This window comes from Drosophila takahashii, chromosome 2L, assembly GCF_030179915.1.
Source record: "Drosophila takahashii strain IR98-3 E-12201 chromosome 2L, DtakHiC1v2, whole genome shotgun sequence".
In the NCBI taxonomy this organism is placed as follows: domain Eukaryota; kingdom Metazoa; phylum Arthropoda; class Insecta; order Diptera; family Drosophilidae; genus Drosophila; species Drosophila takahashii.
This window is the reverse complement of record NC_091678.1, coordinates 11,641,035-11,664,457: the sequence shown is the minus strand read 5'-3', so window position 1 is coordinate 11,664,457 and position 23,423 is coordinate 11,641,035. Positions and strand designations below refer to the sequence as shown.

The 23,423-nt window shown below is 37.0% G+C and overlaps 5 protein-coding genes across 5 annotated transcripts in view; 2 read left to right on the top strand and 3 right to left on the bottom strand.

The window, feature by feature from the left end:
- beat-Ic (beaten path Ic) overlaps positions 1-15,058 on the bottom strand; it is a 46,658-nt gene extending 31,600 nt beyond the window's left edge. The window contains exon 1 of the mRNA XM_017158473.2: positions 14,344-15,058. The gene's annotated coding sequence lies outside the window, so the exon portion shown is untranslated. The remainder of the gene's footprint in view (positions 1-14,343) is intronic.
- On the top strand, positions 5,120-5,681 carry LOC108068734 (uncharacterized). The gene is made up of 2 exons (XM_017158477.3): positions 5,120-5,279; positions 5,331-5,681. The coding sequence occupies exon 2, from the start codon at positions 5,345-5,347 to the stop codon at positions 5,531-5,533; it is 189 nt and encodes a 62-aa protein (XP_017013966.2). The 5' UTR covers positions 5,120-5,279; positions 5,331-5,344; the 3' UTR covers positions 5,534-5,681.
- LOC108068733 (uncharacterized) lies at positions 5,951-6,652 on the bottom strand. The gene is made up of 2 exons (XM_017158476.3): positions 6,512-6,652; positions 5,951-6,344 (listed from the first exon to the last, which is right to left on the bottom strand). Exon 2 carries the CDS (start codon positions 6,320-6,322, stop codon positions 6,086-6,088), a length of 237 nt encoding a protein of 78 aa, XP_017013965.1. The 5' UTR covers positions 6,323-6,344; positions 6,512-6,652; the 3' UTR covers positions 5,951-6,085.
- On the bottom strand, positions 6,673-6,972 carry LOC108068735 (uncharacterized). The gene has a single exon (XM_017158478.3). The coding sequence runs from the start codon at positions 6,829-6,831 to the stop codon at positions 6,673-6,675; it is 159 nt and encodes a 52-aa protein (XP_017013967.1). The 5' UTR covers positions 6,832-6,972.
- LOC108068732 (small cysteine and glycine repeat-containing protein 6) lies at positions 11,175-11,844 on the top strand. Its single transcript, XM_017158474.3, has one exon. It carries the CDS (start codon positions 11,393-11,395, stop codon positions 11,762-11,764), a length of 372 nt encoding a protein of 123 aa, XP_017013963.2. The 5' UTR covers positions 11,175-11,392; the 3' UTR covers positions 11,765-11,844.
- Positions 15,059-23,423: the final 8,365 nt, after the last annotated feature.

The following is a 23,423-nucleotide window of genomic DNA, read 5'->3' as shown; positions in this document are numbered from 1 at the left end:
CTTGACTAAGGGCAACCACAGCTCCAGTTGGCAGCTGTCGTTGTTGCACCAGCATTTTCCCAGCCATTGTTTTATTTGAGCTTGACATTTGCATGGCAAATACGAAAGTACGAAAATCGGGAGGGAAAAGGAACCAAGTTCGAGTTGCAAATAAAATGTGCTATAGGTTTCGTAGCATTCAATTAATTTCCAAATAATTTGCACGTAAAAGAAACAATAATTGCTCTCGTTTTTCTCTTTGCTTAGATGGTTTTTCTCAGAGGCTGCATTTTGCCAAGTTAGTTTTTACTCTTGACACTTGATGCACATAAATTGGGAAATCAGGCGATTAAATCTGAAATGCTGGGCTATTAAAATTGAGGTCACATTTTAAATATTTGAACTGTTAATGGACAGCAAAAACTAAATATTTCGACATGCTAATCGAGAGACAAAGAAATCTAAGAAAAAAGGATGCTTCTGCAACTCAATTGTAAATAGTAATTTTAATACTTTTACATTCGCTTCAACTCACATATTTTTCTTTCATTCATATTTTCCAATTCATATTCATATTTACATCTCAAAATTTGGGGGACGGAAATAAAAGATTTTACAAGACAGTGCGCAGTCAGTGCCTCGCACTCCCTTGGGATTTTCCGCACATTCCTCCGGCTGGCAAACAACTTAGCCAGGAAAACGTTTAAAGGCAACTTGACACGCCGGCAAATAAAATCTAAACTTCTTAAAGAAAACCCTCATCTTCCGCCGAGGGGTCGATGAAGCTAAAAACGAATACGAAAAGCAGTAAAAAAAAAAAATGATAAACGCTTCAACTGATGACACATTCAGTTTCACACACGAACGACTTTCAATTTACATTTGATGTTTTATGTTTCGCAGCATTTACCAAACGAAAAACGAAGAAGCGAAGAAAAACCGAATGAACCGAGAGAGGGGGGTTGGTTTTGGAGCGAAAAGAAAAAGAATCACTCATACGCACCCACGCACATGAGGATTGGCGCCCGACGTTTGACGCCGCATGGCAAAGCGCTTAGAAAAGAAATAGCACACTCAGAAAAAAAATCGCCCTGAATTTTAGAAAATCGCCATACTTTTTAAGCCAAAGGCAGCTCGCCTTGCCTTTTAGAAAAAATATTTCTAAAAATTAGAAAAAAAAATTTCTTAAATTTAGGGTTAGTTTTTGCAAAATTGAATAAGAAGAAGAAAAAAAAAATCGGGGAATCGGGAGTTATGCCGACTGGGTGGAGTCTGTCGGTGTGGGGTGTTGTTGTTGGGGTGTTGTTGTTGGGGTTCTCGTTTCTCAACTTATTTTTCTCTCCTCTATTTAAACACATGGATGACGTCACGATGCTTGTACACAAACACACTTTTAATCTTTAATTGTAACTGAAATAATAACTGAAATTATTATATTATTTATTAATGATAAACATAAAAATCAAATAACTTACTATCTTGAGGAAAACATTTTGGTCGCTCGCGGGATTCGAACCCCTTACCTCACAGTTTGCAGTCAAACACTCTACTAGCTGCGCCAGGGAAGCATCACGAGGAGCGCTGTACAAAGTACTTTCTCATTCTGTTCTCTTGGGTTCTAGGTTTATACTCTTATTTATCCATTATGTGTGTGTTAGCTTACCTAAATCCTTATTTGTATTAAAGTATACATTTTAATGCGCAAAAAAAAAAAAAAAAGACGCAAAAAATGTCCGCCTCGACGTGGGATCGAACACACGCTTCCGAATATAAGCGTAGAAAACAAATAATCCGCTCGCATTAGACCCCTAGGCTACCGATTGGGCCAATTTTCTAAAATGTAAGGCGATTTTTTCTTAGTTTGAAAGAAAAATTTCTGAATAACAGAAAATTTTTCTAAAAGTGGATAACAAGAGGAGTTGATCTAATCAGGGTAAGTTTTTCTTATTATTTAGAAAAATATTTCTGAAAAATAGAAATATTTTCTGAATTTCAAGGCGATTTTCAAAGTATGGCGATTTTCTAAAATTTAGGGCGATTTTTTTTCTGAGTGCACAGAGCACATAGCACACAAAAAAACCCTGAATACTCGGGGACTCAGAGCCCAGACCAAGTGGAACTTACCAAAAGGCAGCAGTTCGAGCTCGAAGGAGTGGAGGCGGGAGTATCCTGTAGACGACAACGGTGCCAAGGAGACGACAGGCGGGAAAGCGGGCGGCGTTGGGTAAATAAACGAAAAATATTTTGTACTTCAAATGGAAAGCGAACAACCAAAAAAACCCAAGAGTTTAAGCGATTACTAAAATTTAGGAATGCCCTATATTAGCATTTAATTCTTATTAATTCAGCAAGAAATTGAATCATTAAAAATATGAATATTAGATTTTAATTAATATAAGAATATTCAAATATTAAATTTTAGATTATTAAAAAATTTGAATATTAGATATTATTAATATCTGTTATAATTCTTAATAAAAAAAATTATTAAATCATTAACATTAATTTACTAAGTTCGTTTTATTTTCTCCATTTGTATTTTTTCCATTGGTAGAGTATTTTTTTAAAGAGTTATCCATAAAGAAAGGAGTAACGCAGAATGGGTAGAAATATTGCAGAGCATAATTTTTGAGACGATCTAAAATTTTTTTTTCTTTGGCAAGCAATCAAATTAGATTGAGATTCTTTGATTTTTGACTTGCAAAATTAGTCAAAATTTGACTTTGTTTTTGTTGATGGCTTAAAAAATATGAAATCCTAATTGAAATTAGGTATACTCCAAATATCTTTTATTTGTTGTCCAATAGTCGAAAACCAAGAAAAGTTCACTTTACATTCTCGAAAATCCAATAATATCACTTCCTTTGCCCGCAAAGATGCATGAATTGCCTAAAAATGGGGGGCAGTGGGTGGTCGAAAAAAGAAACTTCTGCCAACTTGTAATAAGCAGCACTCAAGGATATTTCCTACATATTGACAACTTCGCAGTGTAAACTTTTCAATGGTCACTTGTGAGCGTTGCCCCGAAAACCGATGCTTGACAAGTTGGCTCTTTTGAGATCGGCATCGGCCACAAAGGCCCTTCAGCTTGAGGCCCACACAAAATAGAAGAGCAGGGCCGCACTCAGCATGCGGTCAGCAGAAAACAAGAAAGTAAAACAAAAGCACCCAGAAAGCAGTTTGTGCAGAAATTGCCCATAACGAGCACTTGACCAGGGACAAAATGTGAGATGCCAGAGTTCGCAGGAATTTCACAACATCTTTTGTATACCTTTTTCGGGGCATCCCAGTAGCCGTGGCAAATAAATTTAAAGCGCTCGAAGGGCAGGCAAAAAATAGAACAAAAACGATGCACTTAAAGACCCCACATTTGTCTCAATGAAGGCCGTGTCACATAAGTAACGTTAAGTTCTCTTTTTACCTAATTTATACAGTTTACTCTGGGCGGTCGACCAATGTCCCCTGTCCTGAGGTCTCTGCGGTCCCCCATTTATGTCCGGATCCAGGGAGTGGAAGCCATATAATTGCGCTTATCTCTTGGCGCACACTCAAGTGGCCCGGCTCAATATGTTTTTGGAGTGAAATGAAGTGCCCATCGTGTCCACTTGGATAAAAAGGAAAAAAACGGGAGGAAAAACGAGAAAAAGAGGCAGTGGCATTGGAATCCCGGCAGAAATTTTTGTATTTGATTTAAAAGGAAATACCTTTTTTAGTTGAAGCCTCTCTTGTTTACCCTGCTGTTTTTCTTTTTCTTGTCGCTTTCTTTTTTCCCCTGTGGTGACATTTTTATACGCTGTGTGTTTGTCAGGGACGTGGAAGGGGGGTGGGATAAGTTTTTGGCATTCTACCAATGAGATTATCTTAAGTGGGGTGTTGGGTTTTTCGGAGAACCCTCAATTGCAGTCTTGAAGCCGAGCTTCCTTTTTTGTCCCTACACAGAAATGAGTTTCGCAATAGTTTTTAACTGTCTGGGGGGTCTGCGGTTTTTCTTTTTGTTAGGTAGGGTTGTTAGGTAAATCGATGTAAATTGCTTTTTAAAGAAGTTGAATGAATAAATTATGTGCGCCAATAGAAAGCCAAACAGCCAAAGATTCATTGTCAATATAAACTGTAAGGAGTTTTTGGAGGAATTGTCTTTTAGACAAAAGAGGGTTAGTTAAATGCAGATGGGGGTTATTGTTAATAGACAACTTCGAAATAGATAAGAGGATATTTTAAATGTTTATTTTTTTATGTAATCCCCTTTTTATCCTCCCTTTAAACATGTTTCAAATTATTCGCTTGAAGATATTAAAACAATTGCCATTACCCAAAATTCAATCAATATTTAATACTCCATTTAAGCAAGTAAAAGTTAAATCTTCCTGGCCCAAAGTCTTTCCCTATATGCTGTGAGTGCATCTTTTGAAAGCCTCAAGTGTGAACACACATTATAATAAACGCCTCAATTGTTGTGCAGTCATCTGTGTAATTTATGTTTAGCTAATGTTCAGGGATCGATGAGCTTGTCAGCTTTTGTGAATCACAACGCCCGCAGACGCACACGAGTCCCCGTATCCTATATATCCTTTATCCTTCATCCTATATCCTGGCCCGCCCACACACACATGCCCTTACATTAACCTTCCCCCCGAAAAAGCAAAGGAAGCTGGAAAATAACGTTAAGGTTGCTTCGTTGAGTCTAATAGACCTTCGTGTCTGCCTCGACATTGCCGTTGCCCCAGTTTAGAGCGGGTCTTGTGTAAAATCCTTTCGGCATCTCTTCACCCATCCTTTGATATTTTGCTGATGTTCTAGTGTTATTCTCCCCAGAGTAGTCGACGTCGTGTATTTTTTTTTAGACATGTTTCAATGATTTCTTATTTTTGCCAGAGGGGCGAATCTGTTGCGCTGCTGTTTTGTCGTTAGAGAAATTCAATTTTTTTTATTTGTCGCTCCGATGTTAAATCATTGATGTGTGAAATTTGTGAGCTCTGCCAGGAGGAGAGCAGCAGCACCAGCTTCAACAACAACAACTTGACTTTGATCGATTTTCAAGGCAGTTTCTGTAGCCCACTTTGATTCCGTTTCTGCCTTTCTGGCTGGTTTTAAATTTCTCCACATCAAGTGGGCCCTGAGAAGGAATTCCCTTGGCCCCATGCTCCCGTCCCCGAAGTCAGCTCATTCCAGTCTAGTCACTTGTTTTGTAAACAGCTCGTACGCTTTCACCGGTACATAAACCAAAAGTCCGAAAAAATTCCGTGTTCAAAATAAAACTAGAAATCTTTTTCTCAAGCAAACCTCTCCGACTGAAACGAACTGTGAGTTGTGCTTGCATTTGTGGTACCTATTATATTGCATTTCTTTTGTAGTTAACCCACTGAAGATGTGTTGCCAAGGAGCCTGTGGATCAGTGTCTTATGCCCTGGCCTACGGACCGGTTGGACCCGCCTTGCCGGCCATGAACTACAACAACTGCTGCTGCGGCCCCAATCCGCCCTGTGGTCCCTGGACCTGTCCACCCAACAGGTGCTGTTGCGCCGGCGAGTGGGGCTGCTTCGGACCCTTCTATTGAACATCGATCGACCTTAAATGCGATCACAGAGTCTGGAATAAACTAACCTCGGAGGACGTGGAATTTTTTTGTGCTTTTGGTTTGAACCTGGCTGCTGATTTCTGTGCAACGGTTCAAGCTGTTCAATAAATTAATGTGTTTAAGAAAACTTTACTTTACTACAACTGGGAATCTATAAAGTAGGCAACTAATGCTTAAAAATAATTTAAGTATAGTGAATTTAGATGACTAAAGAAATATCTCCAAAATGACTTAGTTTCTAAATACACACGTAAAATTGTAAGTACAATATCGGGACCCAGGCATTAAGAAGCATAAAACATAGATTTCTTGATTATTCTGCTGAAAGACTTAAAAAAATTGTTTAAAAATTAGCTAGGTAAAAAACTGCATCTTAGATGACCAAAAAGAAAATAATTTTCTTGAAGAAAAAATTCATAAAGTAGATTTTTCATTTTATTTAGTCCGTCTTTCCAGTTTAATTGAGTACTGCTAATTAATTTAGATCTAATCTTGCACTCGAAATGCGAAGGCAGATACTATCAATTCTGATTACTCCTTTTTCTTTTGACCACCATCCAGGGTACAAAGTTGTGCCTCCAGCGGGGACAGGATGTGCGGAACATAGCAGTTGTTGGTGTTCTTCTTGCGGCTCGTGTCGAGGACATAACACTTATCGCAGGGACCGCAGGGCGTGGGTATGAAGTCTCGGCCGGTGAAACGAACGGTGGACAGAGGTGGATTGTTGCAGGCCAGATCGTAGGAGGCACAGGCCCAGCCACCGCACATGGTTAGGTTATGGAAGAAGGAACTATATGCGGAAGGGGATTATAACGATATAATTATAGCAAAGGAGAAAGCAAAATCTACTAGGTGTTGATTTACATCAGGGGTGCTCAGCCATATCACTGGTCGTGTGATGTTTTCTTTAATTGTTTTTTTTAATTTAAAATGTTTCGATAGAAACTAAAAACTTACCCCGCTGGAAGTGTTAGGTTTCTGATGTTGTTCCGACAACGACAGGACAAGGACTGAATGGTGTTTGTTTCAGGGCTGACAATCTGAGGTTTTCAGGGCCTACTTTGAGAAACCGGAATCCACTCGATTCTGTGCCCACTCCATGTATCATCGCGGATGACCTAACATCCGCAGCAGCCGCCGCAGCATCCGTAGACGGAGCAGTCGTCACCTGGACCGCAGGGCGTGGGTGTGAAGCAGCGCCCCGTGAATCGCAGAGTCGACAGGCGTGGATTGCAGCAGGCGAGGTTGTAAGAACAACAGGCCCAGCCACCACACATCTTGACTTTGTTTCGGTTTGGTTTCCAAATTGTTACTATTTTTTCTATTTTTTTGGGTTAGTTATTGCCCTTGGAGCGGACACAAAATCGAGTGTTTGGTACCGAAGTGAAAAGCGAACTGCAGTAGACTGGCTGTACGGGGACCAAAGGCGATTTTTTGCTCTGGCAGCTGTTGACAATCTCATCGACGCCGCCCTCGGGGCTTTCTACGCTCCGAAAATCTGGCCTAAAATGGAAGCTGGCTAAATCGGAATCGGAAAGTGAGTGGCACCAAGGAACACAAGAGGACAATAACTAGACTTGAAAAAGGGAACCATTGATTTCCGAAATGAAATTGAATTTTATTCCTTGCGACATCTCAGAAATCTTTAATTTTCGTTTTTGACTAAATAAAGTTTTTATCTGTTACCCAATATTTAAATGTACTTTAGTGCAATATAATTTATTTTTGTGGACTGAACTTAGAATATGTTTTGTAAAAGCCCACTAGCAGTGTTTAAAATCTAGCAACATGTTTTAAAGATTCGGATTTTGCTTTCGATTTTTGTTTGTAGATTTTTCAAGTCAAATCAAAGGCAACATATTGCTTTTGAAATTTTTCAAACTAAAACAGCAGCCAGATTTTTGCTTTTTAATTTGATAAAGCTGAAACAGCAGCCAGATTTTTGCTTTTGAATTTTTAGCTGGCTGAAACAGCAGCCGAACTTACGACTTTTGTAGATTTTTAAATCCAAGCAACAGCTGCTTTAAAGTTTTAAATAAATTTATCTCAAAAAAACAAAAAATCATTTCTGATATGGCTGCGAACACAAATGAGTTGTGGGATTTTTTTGAAAAGCACGATGGTGAAGATTTTGCTATCTGCAAAACTTGCAAAAAGAAGCTCCGGACCAACAAAATAAGCAATCTTAAGGCTCATTTAGCCAATATTCATAAAATAATAGTTAATGGACGTAAAAAAAATCAATTGGAAACAAAAGATATTGGGCTAAAAAAACCTCGAGCTAAAAAGATTGACATTAAAATCTGCAAGAAACAATTAATACGTTCTTATATTGGACTTGTAACCGATGACAGCGTGCCATTTAATGTATTAAATTCACAAAACATGAGAAATATTTTGGATCCAATCTGTGAAGGACTTTACGCAAAAGATGGAAAGAAGCTAACCCTAAATGCATGCAATGCTAAAAAAACATTGGCGACCGTTGCACAAAATGTGAGAATTGATATGAAGAACGAGGTAAGGAACCGGTTACTCTCATTAAAGATAGACTGTGCAACCAGGTTATGCAGAAACATTTTTGGCATAAGTTCTCAATTTATTTCAAATGGTCAAATAATGTCTCGTATTTTGGGTATGGTAGAGCTCAAAGGTGCTGGGGCAAGCACGGCCAAAAACCTTGCTGCTGAAGTCCTAAAAGTCCTCCAAAAGTTTGATATCAATTTAAAACAAATATTATCAATTACATCGGATAACGGAGCTAACATGATCCGGGCCACAAAACTTTTGTCGGCTATTACTGAGGAGGAGGACGAAGATAACTGTACCAATGATGAATACCTCGAAAAAATTAAGTTAATGGAAAAAACTCCAAATATGTCAGTAGGAAATGTAGTCGTGTGTCGTTGTGCTGCTCACACAGCTCAACTCTGTGCCCTTGATGTGACGAAATCACCAGACGTATTAAAATATTTAATAACCTGCCGTAACTTAACCAAATATATAAGAAAAAATTCTAATGGATATCGAGACATTTTTACGCTTAGATCATTGAAAATGCCCCAGCTAGATTGCCCAACTAGGTGGGGATCAACGTATACTATGATTGAAAATTTGAAGGAAGCCAAGGAAGTACTAATTAAAATCGAGTCTATTAAAAACAAAAACCAGAACGAAAACTTTGAATTAGACTCCTATTTGTGGGAGTTCATTGAAAGCTATTATACTGTGCTGAGCCCATTGCAAAAAAGCATCATGAAATTTCAAGAGGAGCAGTTGCATTATGGAAATTTTTATGCTCAATGGTTAAAATGCAGATTATTAACTGCCAAAATTATAAGTGATTCAAAACAAATTTTAGTGTCTACCATTGGAGGAAAAATTTTGGAGTCTATTACAAATCGAACAAAAACTTTGATGGAAAACAAAGTACTATTATCATGTCTTTACCTTGATCCACGGTTCCATTCAACATTGACTGGTGATCAAAAATTGGAGGCCATTGAATATTTATACACACTTTGGGACAGACTTAACGATGTTAGTCCTGCTGGCAACATTCATTCAGAATCTGCTCAAAGTGAAAAATTATTAAATACCACTTCTGTCAGCATGGAAGATGACTTGTTAGATGAGTATTTGGCACAAGGAATTCTAAGTAATACAGTCAGCACCAACGACATATATTCCAAAATCAAAAATCTTCAATTGCCTCCCATGCGAAGTGATGCAAATGTCCTTAGCTTTTGGAAAGAGAAACAAAATACGGATCCAGAATTATATGCTCTTAGTAATGTCTGCTTTGCGGTACCCCCCACACAGGTAAAAAAAATATATATTTTCCTACTTTAAATAAAACTAAAGTACTATATATTTTTTTCCTTTTCTTTTTTTTCTCAGGTTACTATTGAACGAGCATTTTCGACTTTAAAGTTGGTCCTTACCGACAACAGAAATCGACTGAGTGAAGAAACACTGGAAAACATATTGCTAGTCAAGTTAAATCCAAATTTTTTAGATGCTGCAATAGATACTTTGCCGCTTTTTCAAAACGATGAATATGAATAAAAAGGGTTATGTCTAGCAATCCGTCGTTTTTTAAAGCTATTTAACCATATTTTTCTGTAACAAAAACATTTAATGTAACATTGAAATTAAGCAAATCTAATCTATAATCAACCTGTCAGAAACAGACTATATGTGCCTGATTTCAAAATCTACAAAAGCAGAAATTTAGCTGCTGTCTCAGCTAGCTTGAAATACATAAACAAAAATCCGGCTGCTGTTTCAGCTAGCTGGCAATCCAAAAATCCAGCATTTTGCCTATTCGGGCTTTGCTTTTACTGTTGGCTGTAAGTTTATCAAAAAGCCAAATCCGAAGTAAATTATTTTTGTAAGGCTTTCAAATAGTCAAAGCACCCCAAAGCTAAAATTTAACAGATTTTGCTGCTTATATCTCAGCATTTCAAACACTGCCCACTAGTAATATTATCTCACAACTACATTTATTCTGCACAGCAGGCCATGCAAATATCTACATGGCGGATTACGAACCGTGATGAGACTGTTAGTCGCTCCTGTTCCACCTCCAATTCAACCAGGCGGAGACAATCAATTACATTAGCCCCCCGACAGACCAGAGGGTCTGGAAAGAGGGCGTGTCCGAATGGAAGTAGCTAATAGACAAACCCACGCATGGTCAACTGTGCAAATAGCACTCAGAGGAGAGGAGGTGCTATATAGAGTGTGGTGATTCCGGTTGGTTATTCCTAGCCAACATATGTAGGATTTTAGATGTGACCACAAGGCAAATAAAATCTTATGACCAATGTAATTGTTTTTCTGGAAATTATGTGGAGTGATACTAAGTTAGGCTTGGTTAATATTAAAATGATATTATCCGAGTATAAAAAGCAGGGATCGCAAGTAAGAGTTACTTTTTTAAAAAAATTGACAAATAAGTTTTATTTTTCAATTTCTATTATAAAAATTGACAAATAAGTCTTATGCTTCAATTTTTATTATAAAAGTTGACAAATAACTCTTATGCTTCAATTTTTATTATAAAAATCAACAAATAAGAGTTATTTGTCAACTTTTATAATAAAATAAAGATTGAATTGAAATAACTCTTAAACTGTAGGGTACATTGGTTTAAAATTTAAATATATATAATCTACGCTTTAATACCTTTCTGTTGATATGCCATATGTCCCCAAAATATTTTTTATGATGTAACAAATATTATTATTATAAAAAATATTTTGGGTACATATGGCATATCAATAGAAAGGTATTAAAGCGTAGATTATATATATATAAATTTTAAACCAATGTACCGTACAGTTCAAGAGTTATATCAATTCAATCTTTATTTTCAATTTTTATTATAAAAGTTGACAAATAACTCTTATGCTTCAATTTTTATTATAAAAATCAACAAATTTATTTGTGCATAAAACTTATTTGTCAATTTTTTTAAAAAAGTAACTCTTACTTGCGATCCCTGATAAAAAGGAAATCTTAGAATTATTGTTGAATTTTTTAAGTACAACCGAAATTAATAATTAAAATCCTGTTACTAAAAACCTGTATATTTCTATATCCTTGAGCTACATGTCATTTCTATTATAATTACTTAGAGAAACTGATAGAGCTTTTAATCGACAGGAACTGCCAAATTTCCCCAAGTGATTCTGCAACTAGTGGCGGACAAAAAAGGTGCTAAATAGGCGCCTGGAGCTGTGAGCGGACTACCATCATTGCCCCGGAATATTTAGCACTTTTTTTAGCGGCAAGTATTTGGCAACAGGTTGCAGGGACTAAGTAATTTCTGGGATGAGCTGTGCGGCGCCACGATGTCGGACGCCGTGTGGGCCCTGTGGGTCCAGCTGTAAGCCCTGCAGCGGAGGTGGTTGCTGCGGATCTGGCTGCGGATCCGGGTGCGGATCTTGCGGCGAGGGTGGTTGCTGTTGCGGGGGTGGATCCTGCGGTGCATCCTGCGGCGGATCCTGCGGAGGATGCTGCGGCCCGCCGCCCTGCGCTGTGGTCTCGTACCGCCTGACCTGCGGCCCCGTGGGTCCCCTGTTGCCCTGCATGAAGTGCACCTGCAACTGCGGATGCGGGTGCGGATGTGCCCCGCCCTTCTATTTCGTGCCGAACAAGTGCAAAAACTGCTGGGAGTGGGGCTGCTTCGGACCCCTGTACTAGTACCCTGTAGTACCCTGTTGTTGCACTTTTGATGGAACTTTTCATATTTTTGAATGCAATAAATTCACGTGTCAGCCAGAGTTATTTGTGCATTTTTTCTTTGCCTTTTTGACAGGCTAACAAATGACCGAGCTGCAGTTTCAGGGTTGCTAAAGTTTGCGCCATGAAAATCATTTAACATTCGAACTTTTGTTAGCTAGCCCGCAAAAAATCGAAAAAGGAAATGGACAGGGAAAAGTTTCCATTGGAGAGGCTAGCAAAACAATGAAAAAATGGGTAAAATCTGAAAGCTGCTTGTTTTGGTTTTGCATACGATGCGAATGCAGGGGCGGTGGTGAACAGAAAAAAAGTGCATGGAAAAACAAAATATGCGTGTGAAAACCGTCCAATCTATTTGGTTACACGACGTACTTATGTAGGTCATGGATCTGACAGTTTTTGTTCAGCCATTCGGTTGTATTTTTTAGCCACGCTTGAATAGCGAAGACAGGTCAATTGAAACAACTTTTTGACAACGTTTCGCCCGAAAGAGCCAACAAAATATTTTGGTTTAACAACTGGCACAGTTTGTAATAAATTGAGGCACTTCTCGCCATAAACTAGTTTTTTAATTAAACCACCATTTTATTTGCTTCATAAACTAATAAATTAGTTTTCGCTTTCAGCAGCTATAAAATTGCTTTTGAATATTTACCAAAAAAATTAGCACAGATTTGTATTCTAAATTGGCATACATTACCACAGATTTATGGTCTAAATTAAATTAAATATTAGTATTTAGAATCATAGACGTTTTATGATTTAAAAGAACAAAATAACTGCATCAAAGAGTTGTATATTTAGTTGTTAAATCGATAATGGTTTTATCAAAACTCTTTATCTTGGCTTTTAATCTATGGATGTTTTATGGATGTTTTACATTACAATCATTGTATACACCCAGAAAAAAAAGAACGAAAAAAATCAAGAACATTTTTCTTGATTTACGAACAATCCGTTCGCTATTTTTCGTTCATGAAAAACGAACGCCGCGGGGTCAAATCATGAACTTTTTGGTAAAATTATGAACGCGTCACAGAAAAGTGTTGAGCTTTGAACGATTGTGGTCAGATTATGAACAATGGTTCTGAAATTGCGAACGCTGTTCATAAACTATTTCTTGCCCGGACCGAAAAACATGCAAGTCTAGTGCCCCGTTTGTCCGTGCTTGAAAAATTGGTTCCGTGGTCCAGCTGTTAGACCGTCCGCCTTTGACATAGCCCAGGTTCGAGCCCGCGAGAGGACGTCGTGAGTCGTAAGTTTTTATAAAATATTATTTCAAATGTAAATATGTACTTCTAATAATAAATAAATTATATGACAACAACAAATTCTAAAGTATAACATGTATTAAAAATAATTCAACCACTAAAAAAAAGAATATTAAATACATCTCTACCAGGCGCACAGTAAAAACAGCAAGTGGCAAGTCCAGAAATCTTGTTTATTTTTGTTTTTTTATGAACTTTTTGTTCTCAAATTAACCCCAAAATGTTCTAAAAGTGACCCCATTCGTTCGCAAAGCATGCCAAATATTTCGTTAAATTTTTATGAACAAGCGTTCATGAACTGACAACAAACGGGCTTACGCACTTTTTGACCCCGTTTGGGCTTGATTTTTGAACGTTTCGAACGGATTTTTTTCTGGGTGTACAAACCCTGCTCTTTATGAACCTGTCCAAAATTTCACCAGATCTCTTTTAATTAGAATTTGTCTGATCAAAATCCCTTTAAGATGTAGTAATATTTACTTAAAACTGCTGACTCAGTTAATAAGTTATTAATTAATAAAGTTAATAATTATTTTTTTTCGTAAGAATCTTTACCTTGGCATATAAAATGAATTACGAAGCTTTTATTATTATGGGCGATGAAAACACTTTGTCGAATTGCTAAAAAGGATTGCCTCTTGTAATTCTAATTATCCGTCTAATGATGATCAGTTTATACATAACGCATTGGTTATTTCTAATTAAAATATTTATAGCGATTACTTTTTGAAACTTTAAACATTTGACAAGATCAAAAATGTTTTTTAATCGCAAATTCATTTAATCTTGTTAAATATACTGTTATATTTATGTTATTTTATGTTGTTAATATATCAATTTGTCAGTCAATTTTTACGAAACTAACATGCTTTTATGAACGCAAAAATCGGCACTTAATAGAATCTTAGTAATGTCAGCACACCTTTGTGAAATTAGATTTCTTTTAATTTTAAAAAAGAACTTGCCTTATAATTTTTTTCGGCAATTGATAAATTATTGTCTTTTCATTTTTATAGGTTTACAATAAAGGTAAACAAAATTGCTGTAACCTAGTTTAGATACTCTTGTTATCAGAATATTGAAAGACACAAATAATATATTTTATGCTAAAAACGAGCCTGTTTGTGCAAAAACCCCCGAAGCAAGCAGCACCTCTACGACCGTAAATTATATTTTAAGAGCCCCCGGTAAAAGTACGAAGTAAAATCAGAGACACAGATATAGATATCATCATCACCCAGTCGGAACTCTCAACCGAAAGTAACTCACCTTTGGGTAACTGGTGAACAAGGCAAATGTTATGACTGCCGGCAGTTGTTGTCTTTGTATGCGTTTTGTTGTGATTGTTGTGCCGGCAATAAATTAACTTATTTTAGCATGTTACACGGCTTCTCACACACATTCGCACTGCTTTTTCCTCTGCACATACACATGGCACTAGATGGGCGGTGGGCGGTTCACTGGGTTTTTCTGGGCTGAAAGAGCAACGTCAGGGGATTTCGGGGACCGACCAGAATATATATCTCACACTAGAGGATAGGGCTTGACCTATGCTCTTCGCCCCGACTCGAGAATTTTTTCGTGGATTTTGCACATTTCTCACATATTTTTCATAATTTTCGCGAGCAAATCGTGTGTACGAAATAAAAGTTTGGCGAAACGAAAAGTTTGTCCTGTTGGCAGTGCTGTTTTTTTTTGTTTTTGTTTGTTTTGCCAGCACTCAAATCTCTGGTGAAATATTAATTTTCACAAATTCTGACACTTTTTTTAGCCGGCATTTGTTTGTCCACCGAGTTGCAATTTCTTTGGTAATATTTTTTATTTGATTCTCTCTTTTTGTCGTCTCGTTAAGCTGCTGTTTATTCTTTGTTGTGATGGGGATATTATTTAAATTTATTGGCTCGTCGGCCCTCGTATTTGGCAGCTTTGTTGTGGTTGTACTCGTGGGCGGTGAAAAGTGGCAACAGCAGAGCGAACCAAACGATTTGACATTATCAACGTAACTGAAGCATCAGCGGCAGGAAGCTGTCGGCCGTCGACGGATTCGGAATCGGAATCCCAACAACAGCAGCTGCTGCTGAAGGACCCGATGCCGAGCTGTTAAGTAGAAGCTGGAATCGAAGGAATTCGGATGTAATCGTGTCCTGGCGGCGAGAGAAGCGGCCAAAGAGCTGGGTCCCTCGGCACTTGACGAAACGCGAGCCGAAGCCCTTGTTTTGGCCAGGGAAATTCTAGAGAGCCTCGGATATAACCCCCAAGAGCGAGTAAGAGATTGTGTTTAAATTTCCCTTCGATGAGAAAGCTTTCAAGTTCGAAAAGTGGGTTGTTTTTTGATTTAACAGTGCTGCGAAGGGACTTTTATGCCAAACAGGGATTTTAATTTTAAAATACTGTGTAAGGTCTACATGGCAAAGTGGTTCAAAGTAAGAAGGCTATTTTAACTTTGAAACGTTACCATTTAATAAATCTTTTTCATTTTACCGATGTCTTATTAACTCATCATTTATGGTAGATTCTGTCTAAGAATATCATTTTCTTCTATTTTTTTTTAATTTGTCTTCTTACTCTGATATTTATTTTTAAAAAACTCACAGATATTTGTAAATATTACATTTCAGAGCTCCTCTGCAAACAACTTGTAAGGAACCAAACTTTAAATAAACCCTAAATGAAACGGCATTCAGGAAAATAAGAAACTAAAGAGAGAATCTTGGGAGACAGCGACTAAAGTGGTCAACAACGAACGGAACTAATGCACAACATGCAGAATGGAAACCATATTGACAAGATGCAGTACGTATATCCATGGAGAAAACTGCAGAACAGCAGCGGTTGAAACATAAAGCAATAAACAAGAAAATACCAAATGCATACGAGGCAGCAAACATGACAAGCAGTAGTGGCAGCATACAAAACAAAAAGGATACATGTGAACATGAATCCATGTGTATATATATGTATATACAAATATCTGTAGTGCGGGATGTGCTGTGTGGGAAATGCTCTGGCTAGACAATAACTGTAAAATGTAAATATTAATATTGTCATAATAGACAAGACAAGTTGAAAGGCAGAACTGCTGGTGGGGTGGGAATTCGGTGTCCGGGAAGGATAACGATGACGGCCACGACGATGCCATGGTGATTGCCCCTATGGTTCCTGATCCCGATCCCGATCCACATCCACAACCAGATCCTGACGAATAACCGCAAAAGTGCCGTTAAGCTGCCAGCCACCGAATGCGAGCGAAACAGAAACAGAATACAAAATGTCAGCTCATTTCCGGTTGCTTAATTTGAAATCGTTGTGCCAAAAATTACAAATGAGCTGACAATGGCACACCGAAGAAACCAAACAAGCGAAAAATAACAGGACACGGCAGGACATGGATGCCAGACAGAGAGAGATAGAGGCAGAGACAGAAAGAGAGAGAGCGTGAGAGAGAGGGAGTTATAGAGGTGGCATGGCGACAATAAGCACAAAATAGCAGCGTCTAATACGCAAAATAAACGAGAACTGGCCACAGCATGACAGGCAGGATAACACTGGCCAGCTGGGCGCAGTTGGCAGGACCCCAAACCCACAGTTCCACAGCCCCTCCCCCGAAAAACTCCACGGCACATACCCCCTCTTGTGTTTTACAATTTAACGCACATCCTAACAAGGCAACGCCCCATAGTTTAATTTTTCTCTCCATTCCTCGATGTGTGCATGAATTTCACACACTCAAAAAAAATTAAAATTTATAGTTAAATATAGTTATAGTTAAAAAAAGAGTATTCCAAGAATATTTTCAAATATAACAAGGATAAAGTTGTAGGTAAAATGCCAAATCCTGTTTAAAAGGAAAATGTGGGGCTCCGATTTTTAAATTTAACGTTCTTGAGTACCACACAACAAAACATTCTTCTTCTCTAGTCAAATGAAGAAAATAATTTTGACATTGACTGTGACATTAGTCCAGACGGAATAAAATTTGTGAAAGTAAAATCAAAATTTTTATTGTATTACATAATTGAAACAAATTGTATGTTGATTTCAATTTTAAGGAATAAGAGTTGAACCTGGGCCTTTTATAGTGTAACCACTGAATAATTTTTCAAGTATTATTAAAAAACATTACTAACGTGTAGGCTTACAAACTAATTAAAATATTAAACTCCATATTTTATTTATTCATTATCCATTATTTATCCATATTTTATTTTCACCTAATTTCTCTATGTGCACACTCCCTCCATGTTTCTCATCCACCTCATTCTCTCTTCCGCTGGGCTTGCTGCACTCTAATCTAATGATGACAAGCATTGGGTCGGGGGAAGCCCCTCGTTCAACCACGGCTTTGAGTGTCGCTCTTTTATTGCGTATACGCCATGTGCAACTCGCCCTCGACGCAGACACAGAAACAGCCCAACTGACACTCACACTGACACTCATACAAAAATGGAAGCCACAATGTGTCGAAAATTTGGTACGTCCATCGTCATTCACCTTTTCGTTGAGTGCAGGCGATAAAATGTACGACGAGCACACCATCTACTAACATCAAGTCCTCCCCAGGACCTCCTTCTCACTTTTCATGCGCTTCAAGGATTCGTCCAGCTGCTGACAGCATTTGGGCCAAGGAGCAGCCACTGCCAAATGGTCAAGTGAGAGACTTGACTCAGCTGTGAATAAAGTGGAAAAGGTGAGATCGATTGCTGTTAGAATGATATGAACGAAGAGTTTAAGGATTCTACTTGTATAACTTGAATATCAATTTAAAATAATTAAAAGAAATCAATTAATTACAATTCTTGGTAAATGATAAAATAAAAAAACCTTTTAATTCTGATTGCTTGAACTAGGAATTGTGCTTCGCGGTTTCAATGAACCCGAATATTCCACAAAACCCCTCCGCCCAACACCCTTGCCCAGCGCTTTTCCAAAAACTTAATTAACGCTCATCAACTAATTGACTAATTTATGCAAGTCAAATAAATGTCATGTCAACATATAATTAGTTATGGCGCCTGAAGTGCCGCTAAGCAAATGCGGATGTGTGCGGAAGAATGCAAAATTACCTAATTTATGCATGATTTAAATTCGCTATGGCAACAGCGAGTCTCTTTCGCAGCTAATTAAATTCGTGTAATGAAAAAATAGAGCAAACAAAGAGAGACTTTTGGGGGCAAGGGAAAACTAAGCCATTTCTTGGGGACGAAGTGTCGGCTGTTTTCCCAACTTGCCTTGCACTTTTGAGGTCATCCTGCGAATCTCCAAGGATGCTCTTAGCCCTGTCAACGGCTCCTCCTTCTGTTGGCCAGCATAATTTTGTTATTGTTCCTGCATTGCATTACAAGCAACTGCGGAGCAACTCTTGCTGCTGCCTCTTAATCTATTGGATTAGTGAAAATTCAATTAGGCCGGGCCAAGGAGTCGCCTTCTGCTGCGCAGTTTCCAATGAAATTAAACTACGAGCGCTCTGGCTTTAAGTTTGACATTTCGATTCGTAAATATTCCATGTGCCATCGAGAGCAATTACTTTTGTACGATTCAGCCGCGCGCTTCTCGTCAAATATTTGTTTAACGGGCTAAACAAAATATCGCCCACTAAATCCACGTCACAATCCAGCTATAAAATAATAAATAAACCTACGAAAAATACCTAAATCATTGCCTCCACGAGAGAGACGAAAAAAAGTGGCGTAAAGCTTCACAAAAAATGGTTGCGAATTTCAAACCATGTGCAAACATTGTTGTAACACAAATATTTACAACACTTTAAACTATATGGCAGCTTCTGAAGCAGCAAAAAACCACCACAGAAGGGAAGAGGGGTTAAAAACAAATGTCTATCAGTACATGATTGAAAAAATTTATATACAGGCACCCCACTCATAAAGAGGCCGTATAAACAATCGAAAAATAAAATGAAGCATTTGGATTCCCTCTGAAAAACGAATATGATATACTAAAAAATAATAAAATCAATATTAAATATTATATTTACAAATATGAAACTGAATACAAAACTAAGGAAATTTTTAATAATAAAATATCTGTGTTTTTTTGTTACTATGAATCAAATTAAACACCCTTTTATGATATAATGTATGATATGATATATTCTTAAAAATATTAAAAGCGATAATAAATATTATATTGACAAATCTGAAACTAAATAAAAAGCTAATGATTTTTTTTTTTAATTAAACTATTTTTTTCTTTTTTTGTTACTATTAATCAAATGAAGCCCTCTATCCAATAAATAGAGTATACATATCTATTGTAAAAATGTCGTAAGTAAACATGGGTATAAATCGTTTTGTTTGCCAAAAAGTAAATGTTGGGAAACCACTTGCAACTGACACAGTTTTTAAATGGACGCAAAAGATAATCTTGTGTTCTTCTGAATATTAGTTGCTATGTAATAGACAATGTTTATATTACGACTTTTTAGATGAGATTTATTTAAATAAAATAGTGTTTATTAGTAAAATGTACAATTTTAATTCCTTAAAATACTTACAATTCGATATTTTAGTGTTGATCCCAAAAATCCTAGCTAATTTCCATTTCAGAGTCTGTAAATGCGGTTACTTATTTTACTTCTTGTTTTACTTAGCTATACTGTGCCAACGTTCATTTACTTTAGTCCTGGCCTTTTCGTGGTTTCTATGTTTTTCTCTGTGGGCGGGTCCTTTGTCCTGTGGACAAAATAAGTCATAAATATATTTCGCTGATTTCATATTTTTCCACAAGGTTGCGAAAATAACTTGCATAATGTTCCATTCGGGGGAAGGACGAAGGACTCAGAGCGAACAAAACACAAAACGGACTTAACCAAGGCACAAAGTGAATCCCAACAGAGGGGGAAAGAGGAGCCCCACAAAAAGGGGCAAACGAATAATTCACAAAGAATGAAACAGCAAAGAAAGGCTTACTATTCGCTGGGATATTTAAGTAGATTTGCCTGTTGTCTTTCAACTGTTTCCCATTTTCCATTTCCATGGCCAGACTTACTTTCATATTTTATCATTCCTTTCTTTGCTCTTTCCCGGACTTTATACTCTATACCTTCAGCTTCTTTATATTTTCTTTTTTTCTTTTTTCGGTTCGCATGTTTTCGCGCTTCCTCCTTTTTATTTCCACGCTTTTGTACTTATAATTTCTCACGTTTTACTGCAAATGCAGCACAAAAATTTCTCGTAGTAACTTTTAATTTCATGCCATTTAATTCGTTGAAAGCGGAACGCGTAAAAGGAGCAAAAAATCGGCAGCTAAAGAAAAGAGAATACTGCAATTATGCCAGGGTTTCTGCTGTATGTATGTGTATGTAGGACGCAAAGGAATTTGCCACAGGACACGCTTTATACACTCAAAAAAAAATTTTAGAAAATCGCCTATGGATTTGCTTTACTGGCGATTTTTTTCTATATTTCTGGAATATTTCTTGAATTTAATGAATTTTGATTAATTGGAAGAAAATTTTCTTTACCAGTAGAAAATTTTTTTATTTTAAAGAAAAAAATCGCCAGTGAAGCAAATCCATAGGCGATTTTCTAAAATTCAGGGCGATTCATTTTCTGAGTGTAGAAAAAGTTGCTTCCTTTTTTCCATTTGGCGACTTTCTTGCTCTTTTTTCGCACGCCTGGGCAGCGAAAAGTGGACAACTACAGGAATCCCATGATCTTGAGGAATTTTCGTTGATAGAAGCACTAAAGTTCTCTTTTAGTCGTAATTATTATCTTTTATACTCTATACAATGAATTATTTTAAGTTGTTTAATATTTTATTTTTATTCTTGATCAGTCGCTTAAATATATTAAGTTATTAAATCTCTTACCAAAAAGTCCCAATGTAAAAGATAACTTTCAGCACGTATTTAACTACTTAAATTAACTAAAAAAATAAATGAACTTTTTCTTTTTTTCTTAGTCAAAGCGAACATAAGAAATAAGTTTTTCGGTATCCAAATTTTTTTTTTTCTGAATAGCGAAACTCCAAAGGGAAGTATCTGATAATGAAGTACTAAGATGACTAATTACAACTAGTTGAAGAGGGCAAAAAAGTATATGTGCTTTCGAAAATTTCCTTCGACTATGCGACAAGTATTAAATATTTAAACCGTGCGATGGCCAACTAGAAAATTGATTAACTTTTAGCCAGCAAGCTGGGGTAAACTTTTTTCGGGATGCATAAAACGTATAATGGAAAGCCAGAAAGGTGAGGCCAACTAATAAAGTTTGCGGTGAAAGTAGCTTAGGCCACGCCCACTCATTGAAGCACTTTACCGGAGGCTGCATAATTTGCACATTTGTTGTGTGTGAGTTGTGGGTGGGATGGATGTGGGTATGAGTGGGTCCTACTTTTACCTTGTTCATGGCTAAAGTTTTAAGACATTACTTAACTGTTATGTGCACCGCAAGGTAGTACACACACGCCCACTTTCACGCAAATCACTTGGGCACGAAAGTGAAACTCGAAACTGGCAACTTTTCCTGCCTTTCCTCGGAGGACCTCCACCACTCCTTCATAAACTGCACTCTTGTTCATCGCAGCACGTCGACCTCTTCATCATCATCGCCCGTTGCTGTGCAACAAACTGCAAGCAAGTTGCAACCTTTTATGCGTGATGTGCCAAGGTGATGGAATCAGGATTTTCTGAGGAACAACTGAATATATGTAAGCTTAAGCATATGGCGTCGGCAATAAAGATACTGTTCATTAGGCAGAAAATTATTGAGTTTTATTGCTTTAAAAAATCGTTATAAAAGTGTAATCTAGCGCATTTTTAAATAGGTAATTTATAAGAACACTTTTCTCGTTCCTTGCCAATCAACATATTTTTCGCGAGCACTGACAAATATTTGAGGTTATCCAGGACATGTATCAATTTTCTATTGTGCTCCCTAAGGATCTGACAAATGGCAACAGAAGCTACGAGCTTCCAACACGAAAACCACATTGTACCAAAGGACAAACAACAAATTGATGGTGTTGAAATTGTTATTGAGAAATTGCGCCGCATCATCATCATCGGAGTCGACGTCATCGAGATCAAAGAGGCTGACTAGTTTGGCTTGTACATACACATATCCTGGCACATCCTCCATCTCCATCGGTGTGCAATGACAATACAATTTAATATTGACAGCGGGGAAAAATAAGGGGAAACAATAGCCCATCACACACATTTTTTTCCTATTTTTCTCCTATATATTTTCGACTGTCGATATTTCATTTATCTTGTGAGTTGTTCATTTTTGACTATATGACTATGGGAAAATGAATTTTCTTACGTTGTCAAGGTATTGACGCTTTCGTCAATTTGTCAGTTTTCAATCAACTTGACTATTGAATTGAAGTACCAAAAAAAATGCGTAATCAAAAGAATTTCTGATATCGGAAATTGATAAAATAAATAAAGTTCGGTACATTTAAAATACTTTGTAACATTGTTTGATTAAATAAAAAATACCAGTGGCAACCACAAAACTCGTTTAACAATCAATTAAATATAAGTAATACCTAATTACATGTAAAATGCAGGGTAAAAAAGAAACACGTGACATTGCTTCAAATATTTTTTAATCAATCACTTACATGCATATATTCACGGAGCTGTCTACAAAGGGCAAAAACTGTCTGACATGAAAATTAGTTCTGCAATATTTTGCTATTTATCGATTGGCTAGCAGTGACTGTCATCTCGTCCCTTCGCCTGTATGCATGTTTAATTTGAGCAAATATTATTTTTCCACTCATTTCATAATTGTCTTTACCATTTTGGATTTACGAAACGTTTTTTCCGAATATTTTAGCCGCATTTGAATAATTTGTCAAAGGCATTTTATTGTCATTTGTTACGCTCTATTAATTATGTGGCACACACAAACACAGAGCAGAAAAAAAAAACCAAAACCCAGTCCACAAATCAGTTTTTTCCTTTCTATCCCTTAACGTACATTATTGGTCCCCCTTTTTCCCTTGCATTATTTATGCTCATTTTATCGCGTAATCTGTTTGCGAATGTTAATTGCTAAAATGTTAAAGCAAAGCGTTTTTGCAGCTATTTGTTTGGTATTTCATAAAATATTTTTTACCATTCTGTCCGTTGGTGTTTATAATAATTTTATGTGTTTGCTGTCAATTGTTTAATATTTTAATTGTTTTTGTTGCCGGCTACTTTGACAAGTCGTGCGTAAACCGCGGGCATATGCTTTCATGAATAAACCTATATATTTGTTGCCAACACGAAGAGTGCGGGCCATTGAAAATATTTAATATGCCACTGGGACGATTACACGAATTGTTTATAATTTTATGCAGTTTGATAAATATGTTTAAAGCGAGAGTTGTGTGCT

Bases quoted from the DNA above. Each gene is read 5' to 3' on its own strand.
- LOC108068734 (XM_017158477.3), top strand. From the start codon at position 5,345: ATGTGTTGCCAAGGAGCCTGTGGATCAGTGTCTTATGCCCTGGCCTAC.
- LOC108068733 (XM_017158476.3), bottom strand. From the start codon at position 6,322: ATGTGCGGTGGCTGGGCCTGTGCCTCCTACGATCTGGCCTGCAACAAT.
- LOC108068735 (XM_017158478.3), bottom strand. From the start codon at position 6,831: ATGTGTGGTGGCTGGGCCTGTTGTTCTTACAACCTCGCCTGCTGCAAT.
- LOC108068732 (XM_017158474.3), top strand. From the start codon at position 11,393: ATGAGCTGTGCGGCGCCACGATGTCGGACGCCGTGTGGGCCCTGTGGG.